Source organism: Mobula birostris, chromosome 2 (assembly GCF_030028105.1).
Source record: "Mobula birostris isolate sMobBir1 chromosome 2, sMobBir1.hap1, whole genome shotgun sequence".
Taxonomy (NCBI): Eukaryota; Metazoa; Chordata; class Chondrichthyes; order Myliobatiformes; family Myliobatidae; genus Mobula; species Mobula birostris.
The window spans coordinates 120650500-120669588 of record NC_092371.1 but is presented as its reverse complement, the minus strand read 5'-3'; the positions used below and the strand labels follow the sequence as shown (position 1 = coordinate 120669588).

Sequence of the window (19089 nt, the reverse complement as noted above, 5' to 3'; positions counted from 1 at the left end):
GATAGGAATTAAGTGCAGGTAAGTGGGATTAGCATTGAATACTCAATGGTCAGCATGGACACAAGAGGAGGGGGTGCAAAAGTATAAGTCTATGATGCTTAATGAGAGGCAATCCCATTGAAACACACAGAATAGCAGTAACCATGAGGATGATAATTCCTCCAAATGGAGTGCCCAGAACCTAGATTCTTAACTTCAAAAGGAGTGGGCCATCCAGGACAGAGGTATACAATCCATACCATTCCCTTAGCCCAAACGCACTGCATAGAAAACTCACTAGGACAAACTGCAGAGGGTGTGATGGTCAATTAGATACGGTGAAATCATGGGTGAATGATCTAGTACAAAGGTTTGTTTTAGCATTGTACTGCCAGCTAAATCCCAAACACAAAGCTGAATTCATTCATTCTTATATGCAGGAAATGTCAGCATTAGCCGTTGTGATCACATCAGCTTCACATCATTGGGAAGGAGATCTGAAAGAGGTTCAGGCGTCCGATAACAGTGGGGATGAAACTTGTTGAGCAGGAGCAGAAGTGGGAACCACTTTCATTATGGAATGACGAGGGGAAATTTTTTAAAAAGAAAGCAGAAAGAGCATGAAAAAAGTAACATAGAATATTTAAAAAATATTTTTAGATATTCAATTACCCTGTGAACAGGAAGAGAACTGTACGACCAAAGATTGAAACTAAATTTATTAAAGTATGTATGCAGTATACAACCCTGAGATTTATCTTCCCACAGACAGCCACAAAACAAATAACACCATAGAAATCATTCAGAGAAAATGTCAAGCACCCTACATGCAAACATATTGCATAAATTGCAAAAAGTGAGTGATAAACACAGAATGGAAAACACATCAAACAACAGTTCAGTTCAATTTAGCATTGTGTCATTCATTGACTGCAGTCCACCCTGATCAAAATTGCACAAAATAGCAATTTAGTAAAAGAATAACCAGAAACACATCAAAACATGAACTACAGAATCCAATCCACATCGATTAAACTTTCCCCAAGACCCAAGATTCCGGCAGCATCGAGTGAGAGGAAGGGAGAGACTGATCAAACACAGGCACCTTCCTGTGGAAGCAGCAAGCAAGAGGGAGAGGAGGATCAGACAAACACAGGCATCTTTCTCCAGCAGCAGCTCTCGCCCCGTCTCCAGTAATCACACCCCTGCTCCAAACCTCACTGAACTCCCTCAGAGACTGCAAAGCTCCAGATTTGCTCAACTGGCCTAAAAACGCACCATCAAAAATGTAAATCACAGGTTCAGACAGTAGCAGAATTATATTTGAAAGAAGAAGAAGATATAAAAGAAATAGTTTTGTGAACTGTCTAAAGGACGCCACCATTGGTAGTGTTGATTGTTGGCACGATCTCCTTTTGTAAGGTAAAAGGCCTTTGCTGGAAGGTTTTAGAATTTAAAAACTGAGAGGTCTTGTTACAGTTGTAAAAGTGATACTTTGGCCATGGATGGAAAACTGTACACAGTTTTGGATCCCTTACCTGAAGAAGGACTTTGGATTTGGAGGCAGTCCAAAGTAAATTTAGAAGAATGAACAATGACCTTATTCAAATATATAAAATCCCAAAAGGGATCAATAGCGTAGATGTTGAAATGTTTTCAACGTAACGTAGATGTTGAAAGTCATAAACTAGGAGACATAATTACAAACTAAGTGGCTGCTCAGTTTGAGGTGCATAAACATTTCTTCTCTGAGTGTTGAGATGCTCTGGAATTCTCTGCCCCCACCCCCACCAAGGTAGTGGAGACCACATCATTTGAATTATTTAAAATAGAAATTAAGGTGGTCAAGGAATTGAGGGTTTTGGGGAACCAACAAGGTAGAGGGGTTGAGGCCACCATAGATCAACCATGATGTTATAGAATATTGAGGCAGACTTAAGGTGCCTGGTGACATACTACTCCTAATTACGTATTGTGATGGGATCCTGAATTATCCCTTATGAACTGTGCTTTTAAAAAGAGAGAGAGAGTGTGCAGCTGGTGGAGGCACTGCTGAGAGCTGTACAGCACAAACAACTTGTTATTGAGAGCGAGAGAGGCGAAGACTGCTCACAGTTTGTTTGGAATTTCTGCAAGGACACTGCCTGCTTCTGAGTTCCTACAGAGAGAGAAGGGAGGAGCTACTCGTTGGACAGCTGGTGTTCAGCACAGCAGTATTTAAACCAGCGTAATTGCTTGTTTCCCAGGACACGCAGACGCACTAAGGTGTGGTGAAGTTACCACTATCCTGTTCAGGTGCCCACGAGTGTGGGACTGAGGATCGATTGTGAGGGATCGATCTGAGGTTATTAATGCGTGAAAGAGCGACCCTGTGGAGTCTGCTAGTGTGTCTAACCTTTGCCTGGGTTGGTAGACTATCACTTGAAGACGGTGCTCTTAAGTTGGTCAAGTTTGGCTAACTTGGAAGTTTCGGAGGACAACAGGAAGAATCGACGGCATCGGCTTACTCAGACAACCACAACACCTCTCTCTCCATCACTACTCAACTCAATACTACGAACTGAACTGATTCCCTTTACTCATCATTGTAAGACTGTATCCATTTATCCCCTAGGCTTGAAGAAGAAGCTTGGTTTTTATATATTTCCACATATATGTATATGTGTGTGTATGTATATATATATATATATATATAAAACCATTGCTAACCTGTTTGATATATCTGTATTTATATTGCTGTATTGCATAGTTACTAATAAATACCATTAGTTAACAGCAATACCAGACTCCAAGGTGTTTTCCATTTCTACTGGTTCTTTAACCCATCACGGGGTATGTGACAGTATGTTCTTGTCCAATGCCCAAAAACACAAAATTATTGGTTCTGTTTCATATTGATGGAGGAACACAAAGCGGTGTCTAGTGACAATTTATTTTAAGTTGCACTGAAAGTGAGTATCTCTAAATTGTAATGGAAATGCACGACCCTACATTAGGCAGTCTGTATCTGGCCATCCTAGTAGCAGCTCTAAGGGTATGATAGTAAACTATCAGTTATAGTTGTTGACTTATTCTTATACACAATTGTGTCCCTTGCACAACTTTGAAATTGACAATGAAGTCATTCATCAGACTGGCTGTATCAGCTCCTCCTTTGGCAGACTCACACAAAGCCCTTTATAGATAAATTATTTTTCCCAGAAATGTTTTCTTTTCATTATTCTCTTAAACGGACCACATCATGGATATGCTCTGGATGTCATATCAGCAATTTAAACTTTTTTTTATTATTGGTACTAAGTAGCAAATTAGTGTGTACAATGTTGGAAAAGTCAAAGTAAATTTATTATCTAACTGTGTATATGTCACCAGAGGCAGCTTTGAGATTAATTTTCTTACAGACATTTACAGAAAAATGAAGAAATATAAGTTATTTTGTGGAAACCCATACATAAAGACTGGCAAAACAAATGAAGGCAAATTGCGCAAATAAATAATAATGAGAACATGAGATGTAGAGTCCTTGAAAGTGATTCTGTAGGTTGTGGAATCAGTTCAAAGTTGAGGTGAATGAAGTTATCCACAGTTCAGGAACCTGATAGTGGTAGGATACTAACTGTTGCTGGTTGTGCGAGACCCAAGGCTCCTGTACCTCCAGACTGATGGTTGTAGCAAGAAGAGAGCATGGCCTGGGTGTGAGAGTCCTTCATGATGGATGTTGTGAGAAAGCCAAGAGTCTTTATATGAAGAAATACAGGCAATTAGTACAAACATAAAAAGTCCTAGAAAAACTAATGATGCAGAAAGCCAATAAATCCATGGGGCCTAATAATCTCCACCCTAAAGATAGCCTTGGAAATAGTGGATAAATTTGCTGACATTCTTCCAAAGTGCTGTAGTTTATGGAACAGTTCCTTCAGTTTGGAAAGTGGCAAAGATATCCCATAATTATAACACACTGTAGGTCACACACCCATTTTACTCTCCATAAGTCTGCGATCATCCAATAGACTGTTACCTGTGTTACTATTTGCACCAGGACCATTACCTGTGCTCACTTATAAATGTTTTTTTTTGTTTTCAAATCTTTCAATAGATTCATTAACAACTTCAGTAATACAACTCTGTCAGATACCTTGACTTGCAATTCAAATAGTATCACAGAGTGCTAAACTATTATGCCTAGTCCCATTGACACGCACCATACCCCTCCATCCATGTATCTATCCAAACTTTTCTTAAATGTTGCAATTGAACGTGCATTCACCACTCCGTGGCAGTTCGTTCCGTACTCACGCCACCCTTGGAGTGAAGAAGTTCTTCCTCAGGTTCCTCTTAATTACCTTTCACCCTAAACCAAGGACCTCTAGTTCTGGTCTCACCCAACCTGAGGGGAAAAAGGCTATTCACCTTATCATATCTATACGCATAATTTTGTATACCTCTGTCAAATCTCCCCTCATTCTCCTATGCTTCCACGAATAAATCCTAATCTCTCCCTATAACTCAGGTCCTCAAGTCCCAAAACATTCTTGTCAATTTTCTCAGTACTCTTTCAATCTTATTTACATCTTTCCTGTAGGTAGGTGACCAGAACTGCATGCAAGATAATCCAACTAATTCAGCCTCACCAACCTCTTATGCAACTTTAACAGAACATTCCAACTCCTGTACTCAATACTCCAATTCATGAAGGCCAACGTTCCAAAAGCTCCTTTACAATGCTATCTACCTGTGACGCCAGTTTCAAGGAAGTGTGCATCTGTATTCCCAGATCTTTGTTCTACCACAGTTCTCAGTGTCCTGCTGTTCACTGTGCAAGACCTACCATGCAACTCCCAAAGTGCAACACCTCACACTTGTCCCTCAACAGATCTGATTTATTGCTACACTCTTGCCAAGCATTTGTTTGGTTGGCAAGACATTAAGCTGTAGAATTACCCACGAATTTTGTTAGCCAATAGGCTTCCATTTCTCAAAGACGTACCATGAAAAATGCCTCTTCGGCCAAGCTTTTTGTCACTCACCGTAACATCTCCCTAGATATTGGTTTGGTTTCATGTTTTACTTCTGTATAATGAATTTAAAAGGTTTTCTCTGTCAAGGGTTAGAGTTGTTGTAAGCTGATTCCAAAATTAATATTAATATTTGATTTCAGTGCTTGTCTTTATAAGAATTGTGTTGCTTGGTTTGCAGGCTTCTCAGTTGACATGGATTGAAAGAAAAGTAGCTACAGCCTTGTTTGGAGAGCCACCAACTTCAACCATACAAGATGCATTGCAATGTTTTCTCAAGGTAATAAACCAACCAGTTACTCAATTTTCAGTATCCTACGAGCAATTTAGGTTGCTCAATTATACTGGGGAGTGTATTACTTGTATTAGTCAATTATGAAGACTGGGATAAATTGATAGAGACAGCAAGATAAATTGAAATGCCTATGCTTTGTGTATCGATATCTGCAATTTTAGTTTTGAGCTTTTATAGTCCATGACCCAGTCCCCAGATGCGTATTCCAACAAGAGTTACAGGACTCTGTTCAGTTGTTCCAAATGTAACAATACAAGGCAAAAAAATGGGCATTTCACAAAAGATTTTTGTCGCTAGCTCATTGTTTCATTTTTAACATTCTGTGTGGCTGATGGTTCCAGTCATTAGTGAAATTATGTTCTTCATATAGTTAATTATACGCTTGAAACCTATGCTTTCTGGCAGTAGTGTCATTGTTGTGCAAATTACATATAATTTATGTTAATTTATGACTGTCCTCATCTTGCGTGCTGCTTTTGCAAAAGGCTAATTTTTAGGCATCTATACCTCTGTATATATGCCTTGACAACAGTAAACGAACTTGAAAATTGGTTTCACTTATTCTGAAACCATAGTTTTACAGTTAATGGTCTATATAATTCAAGCTGACATCATATGCAGATATTCAAAACTAATAGAATATGCTGTGTTTAAATACTGAAGATAGAACATAAAGTCATAGAACACTACAGTACAGAAATAGACCTTTCAGTCTATCTAGTATGTACTGAACCATTAAAATGCCTAGTCTGATCTTTCTGCAGCAAGACCACAGCCGTCCATACCCCTCTCATCCATGTACCTATCCAAATTTCTCTTAAATGTTGAAATCGACCTCACATCCACCATTTGTACCGGCAGCTCATTCTACATTCTCACCACCCCCTTAAGTGAAGAAATTTCCCTTAAACATTTTGCCTTTTACCCTAAATCCATGATCTCTAGTTGTAGTAATACACACAAAATGCTGGAGGAACTCGGCAGGCCAGGCAAACAAAACAGCCGATGAACTTAACGGGTACTTTACATCATTCTTCACTGTGGAAGACACTAGCAGTATAGCAGAGGTTTGTAAGTATCAGGGAGCAGGATTGAGTGCCATTGTTATTACAAAGGAAAAGTGCTAGGCAAACTTGAAGGTCTTAAGGCAGATAAGTCACCTGGACCATATGGACTACATCCCAGAGTCCTGAGAGAGGTTGCTGAAGAGATAACAGATGCGTTGGTCATGATCCTTCAAGAATCACTTGATTCTGGCATGGTTCCAGAGGACTGAAAGATTGCAAATTTCACTCTAAGAGGGGAGGAAGGCAAAAGAAAGGAAATTATCGGCCAGTTAGCCTAACCTCAGTGGTTGGGAAAGTGTTGGGGTCTATTATTAAGGATGAGGTTTTGGGGTACTTGCAGACTAATGATAAAATAAGTCAAAGTCAGCATGGTTTCTGTGAAGGGAAATCTTGCCTGACCAATCTGTTAAAGTTCTTCAAGGAGGTAACAAGCAGGGTGGACAAAGGAGAGTCAGTGGATGTCATTTACTTGGATTTTCAGAAGGCATTTGATAAGGTACCACATTTGAGACTACTTAACAAGATAAGATCCTATAGCATTACAGGAAAGACACTGGCATGGATAGAGGAATGATTGTCAGGCAGGAGGCAACGAGTGGGAATAAAGGGGACCTGTTCTGATTGGCTGCCAGTGACTAGTGGTGTTCCTCAGGTATCAGTATTTGGACCACTACTTTTCACGTTGTTTATCAATGATTTAGATAATAGAAGTGATGGCTTTGTGGCAAAGTTTGTAGATGATACGAAGATAGATGAAGTGTTAGGTAGTGCTGAAGAAGCAATGCGACTACAGCAGGACTTTAACAAATTGGAAGAATGGGCAAAAGAGTGGCAGATAGAATACAGTGTTGGGAAATGTATGATATTGCAACTTGGTGAAAGGAACAATAGAGCAGACTATTATCTAAATGGGGAATAGGTTCAAACATCAGAGGTGCAGAAGGACTTAGGAGTCCTAGTGCAAGACTCCCAAAAGGTTAAGAAGGCAAATGCATTTATTTCAAGGATGGTGTAAGGTCAGACATGCACGAAATGAAAGAAACATGGGTCAGGGCAGCATTGATGGTGGAGGAAGGGAAGCCCCTGTCTTTGAAGAAGGAGGACATGTCATTCATTCTGAAATGAAAAGCCTCATCCTGAGAGCAGATGTGGCGACGACAGAGGAATTGAGAGAAATAGTTAGCACTTTTACAAGTGGCAGGGTGGAAGAGGTCTAGTCCAGGTAGCTGTGAGAATCAGTGAGTTTATAAAAGATATCAGTAAATAAACTGTCTCCAGAGATAGAGACAGGAAAATCAAGAAAGGGGAGAGAGGTATTGGAAATGGACCAGGTAAGTTTGAGGGCAGTGTGGACGTTGGAGACAAAGTTGATGAACTCGGCATGTGTGCAGAAAGCAGCACCAATGCAGTCATTGATGTAGCATAGTCCCACTCAACCTCAGTGGGGATAAGAAACCTGCTTGCATTACCCTATCTATACCCCTCATAACTTAGCAAACCTCTGTAAAATCCATCTCAGTTTTCTACGTTCTAGGGATTAAAGTTCTAACCTATCCAACCTTTCCTTATAACTCAGGTCCTCAAGTCCTGGCAACATCCTTCTGTATTTTCTCTGCACTCTTTCAATCTTATTTACATCTTTCTTGTAGGTAAGTGACCAAAGCTGCTCGTAATACTCCAAATTAGGCCTCACCAATGTCTTAATACAACTTCAACATAACATCCCAACTCCTGTTCTCAGTACATTGATTTATGAAGGACAATGTACCAAATGCTTTCTTTACGACCCTATCTGCCTGTGATGCCACTTTCAATGAATTATGGACCTGTATTCCCAGATCCCTATGTTCTACTGCACTCCTCAGTGCCCTACCACTCAAAGTATAAGATACGCCCTGGTTGGTCCTTACAAAGTGCAACAACTCACACTTCCCTGCATTGAATTCCATTTGCTATTTTTCAGCCCATTTTTCCAGCTGGTCGGGATCCTGCTGCAAGTTTTGATATAGTCTTCCTTGCTGTCCACTACACCCCCAATCTTTGCTGATGCAGTTTACCACATTATCATCCAGATTGTTAATATAGATGACAAACAACAATGGACCCAACACCAATCCCTGCAGCACAGCACTAGTCACAGGCCTCCAATCAGAGAGCCAGTGATCTACTACCGCTCTCTGCCTTTTCTGAGAAGGCAATATCTAATCCAGTTTACAAACTCTTCTTGAATGCCAAGCGACTGAACCTTCTTGACCAACTTCCCACGCAGGACCTTGTCAAAGGCCTCGTGAATATTCATGTAAACAACATCCACTGCCTTGCCTTCATCAACATTCCAAGTAATTTCAGGAAAAACTCTATAAGATTGCTTAGACGTGATGTACTTTCCACAAAGCCATGTTGACTATTCCTAATCAGTCCTTGTCTTTCCAAATATTTAAGTCCAGTCCCTTACAGTACCTTCCATTAACTTTCCCACTGCTGATGTCAGACTCAATAGTCTCTAATTTCCTAGTTTATTCTTAGAGCTTTTCATAAACAACGGAACAACATTAGCTATCTTCCCATACTCCGGCACCTTACTATTGCTAAGGATGTTTTAAATATCTCTGCTAGGACCCCTACAATTTCTTCTCCAGCTTCCCACAGGGTCCAAGAGAACACATTGTCAGGCCATGGGGATTTATCCACCCTAATTTGCCTCAAGACAGTAAACATGTCCTCCACAGTAAGCTGAATGGGGTCCATAACCTCACTGCTGCATTGCCTCAGGTCTATAAACTCTGTGTGCGTCACCGGAGTAAAAACAGATGCAAAAATCCTTTTAAGATCTCCCCCATCTCTTTAGGCTCCACGTATAGATTACCACTCTGATCTTCTAGAGGACCAATTTGGTCCATTGCTCTCATTTTGCTCTTCACGTAAACCCTTGGGGTTCTCCTTCACCTTGTCTGCTAGAGCAACCTTACATCTCTCCTTTTATCCCTCCTGATTTCCTTCTGTAGTACTCCCTTCCATGTCTTTCTTATACTCCTCAAATACCTCATTCATTACTACCTGCCTATACCTGCTATGCATCACCTCCTTTTCCTTAGCCAAGTTCTCAATATCTCTCAAAAATCAAGGTTCCCTAAAACTTGTATCCTTGCCTTTTATCGTGACAGGAACATACAAACTCCAATTTCTCCAGCTTAGAATTTTGAAACTAATGACATTATGATCATGAGATGCAGTGTTCCCCCATGCAAACTTCTGTCACCTGCCCTCATTCCCTAATAGGAGATCTGGTATCACACTCCCTCTAGTTGGGATTCTATGTACTGATTAAGGATCTTTCCTGAACTCGTTTGACAAAATCTTTCCCATCCAGTCCTTTTACAATATAGGAGTCCCAATTAATATGTGGAAAGTTAAAATCACCTACTATCACAACCTTATGTTTCTTGCAATAGTCTGCGATCTTGCTACAAATTTGCTCCCCTAAATCCTGTGGACTATTGCGTGGTCTGTAATATAATCCTATGAACATGGCCATACCTTTCTTCGTCCTCAGTTCTACCCATAAAGTCTCACTAGACGAGCTGTTCAGTCTGTCCTGACTGAGCACTGCTATGACATTTTTCCTGACTAGTAATGCCATCCCTCCCCTTTTAATAACCCCTATCATGTCTAAAACCACAGATCCCCAGAACATTGAGAGGCCTGTCCTGCCCCTCCTGCAACCAAGTCTCAGTGGTGCTACAATGTCATAATTCCACTGGCAGATCCATGCCCTAAGCTCAACCGCCTTTCCAACAATAGTGCTTGCATTGAAGTATATGCAGCTCTGGATATTAGTCCCACCATGTTGGATCTTTTGATTTCTGACTTTGTATGTAGGCTTAACAACATCCTGCTCCACAACCACTCTACTGTCTGGTCTGGTGCTCTGGTTCCTATCCCCTTGCAACTCTAGTTTAAACTCTTACCCAGCTCTCCCCCCCACCATTCAGCACTAGCAACATTACAAAGCTGTTCATAGAGGGGTCTTCAATCAAAAAATTAACCCACATAAGGTATCATTAAGACAATCCACGACATCTGTAATTAAGGAAAAGGGGTGATTTAAAGAAGAAAGAGAGGTAATGACAGGGATTTTGAAAGAGATAAAGCCTAGGCAGCTGAAAGCATAGCTGCTATTAATGAGATAATAGAAGTCTGTACTGTATACAACCCAGCTATCTCCCGATCCGTAGGCATCAGTATGAGAGATCTGCTGGTCAACTTACTAGTCTCTCTAGTGGAGTCTCATTGTTCATTCTTCAAATTAACTATTCCCTTTTCAGTTTAAATTTTATGCAAATGTGTTTGGTCTTGAATTTTCTAGGTAGAGGAAATACACCCAAGATATTCCAAAGCTAACTGTATTTATTTGACAAAGGTAGGTACTATAATTTCCTTATGTCATCGAGGTATAATTATAGAGCCATTTTAAATTTCCCAACTATGTGTGCGTACTGATTCCTGATGCTGTTTGTGATACATTGCACATCCTCCCTGTGTTTTACTTGCAGTGTTACAAAGAACTTGGACAGAACACTAATGCACAAACATGGTGCGACATGGCTGCTTCCTTTCCTGATGCTGTAGAGGTACTAGATATTGAAATTAATGCCATGAAAATAAGCAGTTTAACCTTTTCTTGTATATACATGAAGCATTGTGAGAATACATGAACTGACTCTAATTATATTTTGCAAGCCAAATTTGATCTGAGGTTGCTTATGGTGTGCTTTGTGATGCAGTGACATGATCTTATCAATACCTGGGTCTGACCTCCTGAGGACGAAGCATCAGTATTACTGTTGACTTTGATGACCTGTAGGAGATTGACCTAATGAGAATCAAATTCCTTTGACTGGAAGTACGCACGCATGTGCCCTTGCATGGCAACAATGGTATTGTAATTGACCTTTGAAAGAACTTTTAGGGAGAGAAAGCTTTTCCAAATCCCCAGTGCGTAATGGCAATGTATGTCTGTGAATGTGGATGGCAGATTCAGAGGGAATCTAGATATGTTTGTGACCGAAACTGATCTACGCCAGCAGCTGCATTGTGCTGCTGAGATGCCTTTAATATTAACCACAAAAACATGAGAAAGTCTGCAGATCTTGGAAATCTAAAGCGACACACGCAAAATACTGGAGGAACTCAGCAGATCGGACATCGTCTATGGAAGTGAATAAATAGTTGACTTTTCAGGCCAAGACTCTTCTTCAGGACTGAGAAGGAATGGGGGGGGGTGATGTCAGAATAAAGAGGAGGGATGGGGAAAGAGGATAGCTAGAAGGTGATAAGTGAAGCCAGATGGGTGGGAAAGGTCAAGGGCTGGGGAAGAAAGAATCTGATAGGAGAAGAGAGTGGACCACAGGAGAAAGGGAAGAAGGAAGTAATAGCAAGTTATATGCTGATTAAGGGTGCATGTAGAGCCTCAGTTTGTCAAATTTCTGCTTTTAATTAAATAATTTGGCTCTTTAGATAAATCCCAGAATTAAGGCCATATCAGCATTAATTATAGGAGCAGAATTAAGCCAATCGACAATCATGACTACTCTGCCATTTCATTATGGAAGATTTATTATCCCTCTCAACCCCATTCTCCTGCCTTCTCCCTGTAAACTTGACATCCTTACTAATCAAGGACTGATTCATGCCTTGAAAATTTCCCCATTGTCTTAGTGATCAAAACAAAAAATAGTTGATGAAAGCAGTGTTCAGTTTTAATGTGGCAGCTTCTAATTATTTAAAAGTATAACTTTTATTAATCAGTATAACTAAGTATTTAGTTCACATTGTTTACTAAGGCCTTAATAAAACCCCTGCCTACTCCTTCACAATGCATAGCAAGTGTGTGGTAGTCAGTGTTCCTTCCAATATATATTTCCAAAACTTCTGCAGAAATTTGGAAGCTTTTGAACTTTTTATGTTAATGATTTATGTAATTTGATGCTCAGTGCTTTTTATTATCTTTCCATATCATACCTCAACAAAATCTCAGTTCCCTAGACTCTTGATAATAACTCTACTTTCAGCTTCTATTTCAGACAATTTTCTTGTTAATTATAATTCCTTAAGACCTTTCAGCATGCTCCCTCTCTTACTTCCCACAATATTACTTCAATTGCACTCCTTAAATCCCTAACATATATAGGGTGATTGGCAGAATTTAATATTAGGAGAAGCAGGTATAAAAGTACCAGTTCACAGGAAGTGGCATTTCTAGAATATTCTTATGGGTATTTTCCTTTCCTTCTCCACAGGAACAAGAACTTCAAGAAGAATTCGAAAGCCTTCTCTCTGTCCTCAAGCAATGAATTTTATTCCTTTGAATACAGTTCTGAAAATGGGTTAAATGTTTGAATGATATAACTGCACTATAATTTGTCTTTGCGGGAAGGGACATAATTGTTACATTCAAAAACCAGCACTGAGGATCACTACTTTTGACTGGCACTGAATTTTGCTTTATAGATTTATTTATTGAATTATGCTAAATTTGTTGATCCTAACCTTAATCTGTTAAGGCACAAAAGTGAATGTATCCATGGTATAACAGTTAAAAATTCAAAAAAATTATGGACTATATTTAAAAACAATTTTAATTGTATTTACTGTATAATTTCTATAATTACTCTAATATATCTATAATATCTTTATAACATCTGTGAGATTTTTTTAATAATTTGCAGATGCCATTACTTGCCTTTTACTATAAATGTTACCAGTGGTCCAAAGTAAGAAAAAGTCTAAATGTGAGCTTGCTTTTTTTATTTTAATTGAAGGAACACGAATATGAACATATATAATTGATTTCAAAAGAATTACTTTGATTATATTTAATCAATTTTTACAAAAATTAATAAAGATTTCACTGGTTCCAAAGTTTCTGTTTTTCATGTTATAAACAATAAAACTATGTGCAAGAGAGAGAATTTGAAGGTTTCTTTACTACACAATTCAAATTCAAGTTTATCATCACAAGTTAATTTTCACATCTCCTGCTTAAAATAATTATGAAATGATAAAATTTATTGTTTGTGGGAAGTCAAATTCAGGAGAGTGCACCCATCACCGTGACTGACTTGGTTTTGAATTTTTTGTGTACCTCTCTGATACATGCTTCAAAAGTGAATACATGTTAAATAAAAGCTAAATAATCCTAATTTTATTGTCTCCAGCCTTTTAGAGAAAAAATACATCAAAATATTTCTTACTTACAATGCTGACTTTTTAGCAGCTAAGCTGTAAGTGACCATGCTCTTAGAATAACTGTCTTGTTGAAATCCCGGGATAAAAATCATATATTTCCTATTATGATTTATAGTTTTTGTTTATCTTTTGCACTGTACTGCAGCAAACAACAAATTCCAAGACATACTGTATGCCAGTGACATTAATTATGATTCTGGCTATGAGGGGTTTGTAATACAATATCCCACTAAAGAACTTACCTTATTATTTTCCTGTTAAGGCTGAGCACCTTGAAAGTTGATAACTTTATCTTTTGTATTTGGCTTTCATTTATATTTTAGAATTTGAATGAAAATATTAACCACGATGACATTAGAATGCAGTTACACAGAATTACGTAAAGTGTAGAACACATAGATGATCCATTCTGCCCATTCAAACTATGCCAACATTTCTGCTTCGTTAGAGCTTTTTCTCATCACTCCTTCTCTAAATGTTTATGTTTAACCCTCTTCTCTGCTTGTGCAGTTTTCTGTAAGATCAATCATACTCATTTGTTTCACCCACATTCTCAACACTCAGCACCCTGGGCCAAGTTTATTCCAGACTCAGTACGATCTTCTGATGATCATTGTAGATGTGTGGCCTCTTGTCATGTCTTTTCCTCAACACAACATTCCGTATTCACTCACTCAAAACCATTTACGTTTTAAGCTCTACTATTTGTTCACCTTTCAGCCTTTTCCCAAGAGAATATCACCTTGACTGTATATAATTTTTTACATATGTATAACTATGTTTATGATACAATCCTTGTAAATATTCCCTGCATCTTCTTCATTAACATTCACCCTTTTCAGAACCATATGTATTACTCCATGTGGTCTAACCAAAGCTTGATATATCTTTGGCATTGTCACATCTGCTTAATTCAACCCATCTAGAACTAAAAGCTAATGCTTGGTTTGATTATGTTTAATACCTATGACTGATACATTTAGACTACACAATCACTTTGTTCCTATACCTCACCTGGATTCTCATCTTTTGGGTGATATGGTCTTCCTGTTCCTCCTACCTTTATGTATTACTTCACAATTATCTATGATAAATCTAGCTATCATTGGCCCTTTCTGTAAATTTATGTCCTCCTTACAAGTTCAAAGTAAATGTATTATCAAAGTAGTTGTATGTTACCATACCCTATCTTGAGATTCATTTTCTCGCAGGCATTCACAGTAGAACAGAGAAATACGATAGAAGCAATGAAAAATCACACACGAACAATGTGCAAAGTCAAACTGCAAATACAACAAATAAAAACAAATGAATAAAACTAAGAACATGAGTTGTAGACTCATAGGTTGTGTTCAGAGATCAGTTCAGTGTTCAGGTGAGTGAAGTTATCCACACTGGTTCAGGAGCCTGATTGTTGAAGAGTAATAACTGTTCCTGAACCTGGTGGTGTGGCACCCAAGGCTACCGTAACTCCTTCCCAATGGTGGCAGTGAGAAGAGGAGTGGGGAGTTTTTGATTGATTCTGCTTTCTTGTGGCAGCGATACTCGTCAATGTGCTTAATGGTGGGGGGTGTTTTTCCTGAGCTGTATCCACCACTTTTTTTATAGGCTTTTCCATACTTGGACATTGGTGTTTCTATACCAGGCTATGATGCAACCAGTCAGGATACTCTCCACTGTGCACCTATAAAAATTTGTCAAAGTTTTAGGTGACATGCCGAAACTCCACAGTGTCTGGAAAAAAAAGTAGAGGCATTGCCAAGCCTTCTTTATAATGGCACTTGCGAGCTGGTCCTAGGATAAATCCTCTACCATGATAACAGCAAGGAATTTAAAGTTACTGACCTCACCACCTCTAATCCCCTGATGAGAACTGGCTCATGGACCTCTGGTTTCCTCCTCTTGTAGCTCTTCGGTTTTGCTGACGTTAAGTGAGTGGTTTTCTTACTGTGGCACCATTCAGCCAGATTTTCAACCTCTCTCCTATATGCTGATTTGTCACCACCTTATCATCTGCAAACTTAGATGTTGCCAGTCTGTACTGACTGAGTCAGTAAGTGAGGAAATCGAGAATCCAGTTGCCTAAGGAGTTACCGAGGCTTAGCTATTGGAGCTTATTGATTAGTTTTGAGAGAAGGTTGGTGTTGAATGCAGAGCTGTAGTAAATGAAGAACTTCCTGATGTTTACATCTTCACAGAGTCCAGGTGTTCCCGAGTGGCGTGAAGGGTCAATAAATTGGCATCTGCTGCTCGAGCTATTGTGACAGTAGACAAATTGGAGCAGATCCAAGTCACACCTGATACATGAGTTAATGTGCTTCATGACCAACCTCTCAAAGCACTTCATCACAGTGGCTGTAAGTGCTACTGGATGATAGTCATTGGGGTAGGTTATCACGTTCTTCTTGGGCACTGTTGTTGGACACAAGTTGTTGCAGTGCTAACTATTCCGCCCACAGTGACTTCATCCCAATTTCATATCAAATTCAATTTTAGAAATTATGTTCTTTTTTCCCCAAATGATTATGATTAGCAATGGTCCCAAGACAAAAATGCTTTTAGAAAATCTCAGCAAGTTACATTTTGATGGATAATTTGGAAAAGTGATTGTTCTGAAATTCCAGTGGTTAGGCATTGATCCACAGTGTGAGGAAGGATCACGACAGAGGAAATTGTGCAACCAAAACCAGAGTGAGGAAAATTTAAGGCAATTTGAAGCTTACAGGCTGAAACTCATCAGATTCAATGCCCTGTTCCCTTTAAACCCACTGAGTTCACTGAAAAAAAGAATTAACCCGTTAATTTTTTTTAAGTGAGATAAAAGTATGTCTGTGTGTTAGCAGGAGTTACATGCGATAGTCTGGAAAGTTGACCTGTCTGACAACACCAAACAGCTAAAGGTTCAGTATTATTGTGGTTTTATTTATACCCTCCTCAAAAAATTAAGGTTATCCAAGTAAGATTTTTGTTTTGAAATCCATGCTGATTATTTTCCATTATACTTTTCATTTTTAGATGTTACTTTCTATTAAGAATTCCCTTAGATTTTCCATCAGCAGGTTAAGTTGACCAGTTCATAGTTCTCTGGACGTAGTCTATTCCCTTTTGTAAACAGAAACATTACTTCAGCTATTGGCAAGATTTCTGGCATTAACTTTTATTAATTGCTGGGATATGTTTCATAATGTCTGGAAAAGCTGTATTGTATTATAAAAAGTATTATATTTGCCTACCTATTAACCTCTTATCTGAAAGCGTTTCTGTATCTGATGTTAGTACTTCATACCTCTATTCCTTTTTAACTTTTTTGGTTCAATTAATATCAGGATAGTTGAAATCTTGTATTATTATTACTATTTCACCAAATTGTCCTACAACTCTCTAACAAAAGAACAAATGAAATAAGGAGCCAGAGCATGCTATTTGTCCTTTTAGAGCTTCCTCCCCCATTTATCAAGATCACAACTCTTAAACAATGATGCTCAGTTTTGAAAAGTCAGACTCCCAAAACCATGACTATTTCTCTTTCAGCAGATGTTGCTCAATTTAGCTGTTTTTTCCAGCTTTCACTGTTTATGTTATAGATGATCCATCTGAAAGCCATTTTCCTGAAATATCCTCTCATTTCTTGATTCCTTGAATATCTAGAGACCTATTGATCTCTGTTTATAAATAAAGTCCCTGACTTAAGTCTCCATAGCCCTTCAGGATAGATAATTCTAAAGATTCACATCCTTTGAAGAAATTTCTCCTCATCCGAGACTTAAACAGCCTACCACTTACTCAGAGACCAGGGGTTTAATATCTAATCTAATCTATTATCTCATTTTCCCTTCCTGGGTAAGGTTCTTGAGTTAGTCATTTTCAACCAACCAACTTTCTGAATGAGGACAATATTCTAGAAAAGTTTCGGTCAGGTTAGAGCAAACCACAAAATGGAATTGGCCCTTACCAAAATTGTCAGCGATCTTAGGCCAACAGGGTCCCAGTTCTAATTCTCTGAGATCTAAGTGCCGCCTTTGATGTATTTGACTGCAACGGTCTTCTAGATCGCCTTGAGAACTGGGGCGGCCTCTTTGGTAGTGCCTATTTTGTTTCACACCTTAGTGCACCTTAGAGAGAATTTTTTTATCTGTCTTGGAGATCAATATTTCTAAAAGGTACAGTGTACCTTTTGGTATTGCTCAGGGAAGCTGTCTTGGTCACCTGCTCTTCTCCTTATACTCATCTCTGTTTAGGAGACATCATTAGAGAATATAAACTTGATTTCCACAGTTATGTAGATAACACAATTGTATATTTTGGTTGAACTTGATGACGATAACACCCTATCTTCTCTAACTTCAATGGCTGCAATAAACAAATAGATGAGCAATAATTTCCTAAAACTAAGTGAAGATAAAACTGAAATAAGTTTAGCTTGTCCCCAAGCCAAAAGAGATAAACTTCAAAACTTGGCTACCCTTGTAAAATCAGAAGGAACAAGATTGGCTGTTATCCTTGAATCAGATTTGGATTTCAAATCCCAAATAAAGAAGGTGACTAGATATTGCAAAGGTGTATTCATTTCCGTCATGTATTGATGCTGAGAAACTATTCACATCTTTATATCAAATAGCCTAGATTACTGCAATACACTTTTTACTGGCCTTCCAAAGCAATCTACTGACAAACTTCAACTCATTCAGAATACTGCTGCTAGACATAGATGGGAAAGATGTACGTTTCTTAAGAAACTTATACTAGGACCAGACAGCATCTATTAGAATAGAAGGAGAAGTGAGTGAGTATGTGAATATCATGAGAGGAGTCAGGCAAGGTTGTGTCTTTTCGCCAGACTTATTCAACCTGTATAGTGAAAATATCTTGAGAAGTATCAAAGACATCAAAGGATTCACAATTGGAGGCCATAATATAAATAACATCAGATATGCTAGTGATATCGTACTAATAGCTGACTCAGAAACAAAACTTCAAGAACTACTCACTATAGTGGCAGCAGAAAGTAATCGCAGAGGCCTTTCAATCAACACCAAGAAGACAGAAAGCATGGTCATCTCCAGAAAGACAAACATCCCACAATGTGAGATCAAGATCGGAAATACAAACATCAAACAAGTCAACAAATTCAAATATCTTGGCAGCCTAATAACAAGTAATGGCAGGTGCAACACAGATATCAAATACAGAATAGCAATGGCGAAAGAAGCTTTCCAAAAATTGAAGACCATATTAACAGACAGAAAGATGAGCACATACACTAAAAACAGAATACTGCAGTGCTACATTTATTCTATTCTGACTTATGGAAGTGAATGCTGGACCATTTCTCCAGCAATGGAAAAGAGACTAGAAGTAGCTGAATTATGGTTCTACAGGAGAATGTTAAAAATATCATGGACCACACACACATCAAATGAAGAAGTTCTCAGAAGAGCCCAAGCAGTTCGATCACTCATACCAACAATAAGAGAAAGACAACTCA

At 38.6% G+C, this 19089-nt stretch overlaps 1 protein-coding gene across 1 annotated transcript in view; it reads left to right on the top strand.

The window, feature by feature from the left end:
* LOC140190492 (regulator of microtubule dynamics protein 2) overlaps positions 1–13306 on the top strand; it is a 92993-nt gene extending 79687 nt beyond the window's left edge. Inside the window, exons 7-10 of the mRNA XM_072247120.1 lie at positions 5176–5274; positions 10723–10776; positions 10910–10987; positions 12656–13306. Of these exons, the coding sequence (XP_072103221.1) occupies positions 5176–5274; positions 10723–10776; positions 10910–10987; positions 12656–12709 (285 nt within the window). The 3' untranslated portion in view covers positions 12710–13306. The remainder of the gene's footprint in view (positions 1–5175; positions 5275–10722; positions 10777–10909; positions 10988–12655) is intronic.
* The last annotated feature ends 5783 nt before the right edge of the window (positions 13307–19089 follow it).